Consider the following 1,070-nt stretch of genomic DNA (forward strand, 5'->3'; position numbering starts at 1 on the left):
CTAGTACAAGCTCTCCAGTCGCTAGTTGTCTGGCAGTGACAGAAGATCTAAATCGCACACTCAATCGATTTTGGGAAGTCGATCACGTTATGTCTCTTCCTGAAACCTCTCCAGAGGAACAAGCCTGTGAACGGTTCTTTCAGGACACGGTGAAGCGCACCAGCGACGGACGCTTCATAGTGCAGCTACCAATCAAATCAGATAAATTAATTAGTCTTGGAGAATCTAGGGATATAGCTACACGTCGTTTCAAATCCTTGGAAAGGCGACTTGTAAACACACCAAAGATGTACACGGATTACAAGCATTTCATGCAAGAGTACATCGATCTCGGGCACATGCGAGAGGTAACACATCCTTTGGAATCCGTCGATAAAACCTACTATCTCCCACACCATGCTGTATATAAGGAGACAAGTACTACAACCAAAATGAGAGTCGTTTTCGATGGCTCCTGCAAAAGTTCATCTGGAGTTTCTTTAAATGAAGTACTAATGGTTGGCCCTACCATCCAGGATGATCTTTTTTCGATATTGGCCAGATTCCGTACATTCAAGTATGCCTTGACTGCTGACATCGCCAAGATGTACAGACAGGTTTTGGTTGATCCCAGTCAAACTGCTCTTCAACGCATTTTGTGGCGTAATTCTATAGATGAACCAATTCGAACATTTGAACTGATGACTGTCACATATGGCACTGCGTCTGCAGCATTTTTATCCATTCGTGCCCTCAGGCAGTTAGCTGAGGACAATATCTTCAAGTTTCCCATCGGAGCCAAAGCTGTACTAAGTGACTTCTACGTCGCTGATTTGGTTACTGGTGCCGACTCATTGCAACAAGCATTAACTATCAAGACCGAGACCTCTCAGCTGCTCACAGAAGGCCGATTTGAGCTACGCAAGTGGGTTTCCAATGAGTCAAGCCTTCAAGACGATTCATCGTTATATCCTCTAAGGGAATTCATTCTATCATCTGACAAAGACAGCGAGACGCGAACGTTGGGCCTTGTATGGCAATATGCATCCGATCACTTCAAGTTTTCTAGCATCGCTTGTCTGCAATCGTTG

The 1,070-nt window shown here is 44.7% G+C and overlaps 1 protein-coding gene across 1 annotated transcript; it reads left to right on the forward strand.

Annotated features, from left to right (window-relative positions):
* Nucleotides 1–89: 89 nt before the first annotated feature.
* On the forward strand, nucleotides 90–1,010 carry LOC105557813 (the record flags this gene model as incomplete). The annotated part of the gene is made up of 1 exon (XM_012005205.1): nucleotides 90–1,010. A coding segment is annotated over exon 1 (921 nt), but the record flags the coding sequence as incomplete, so codon positions are not given.
* Nucleotides 1,011–1,070: the final 60 nt, after the last annotated feature.

Source organism: Vollenhovia emeryi, unplaced genomic scaffold (assembly GCF_000949405.1).
Source record: "Vollenhovia emeryi isolate VEMERY1.0 unplaced genomic scaffold, V.emery_V1.0 DF951672.1, whole genome shotgun sequence".
Taxonomy (NCBI): Eukaryota; Metazoa; Arthropoda; class Insecta; order Hymenoptera; family Formicidae; genus Vollenhovia; species Vollenhovia emeryi.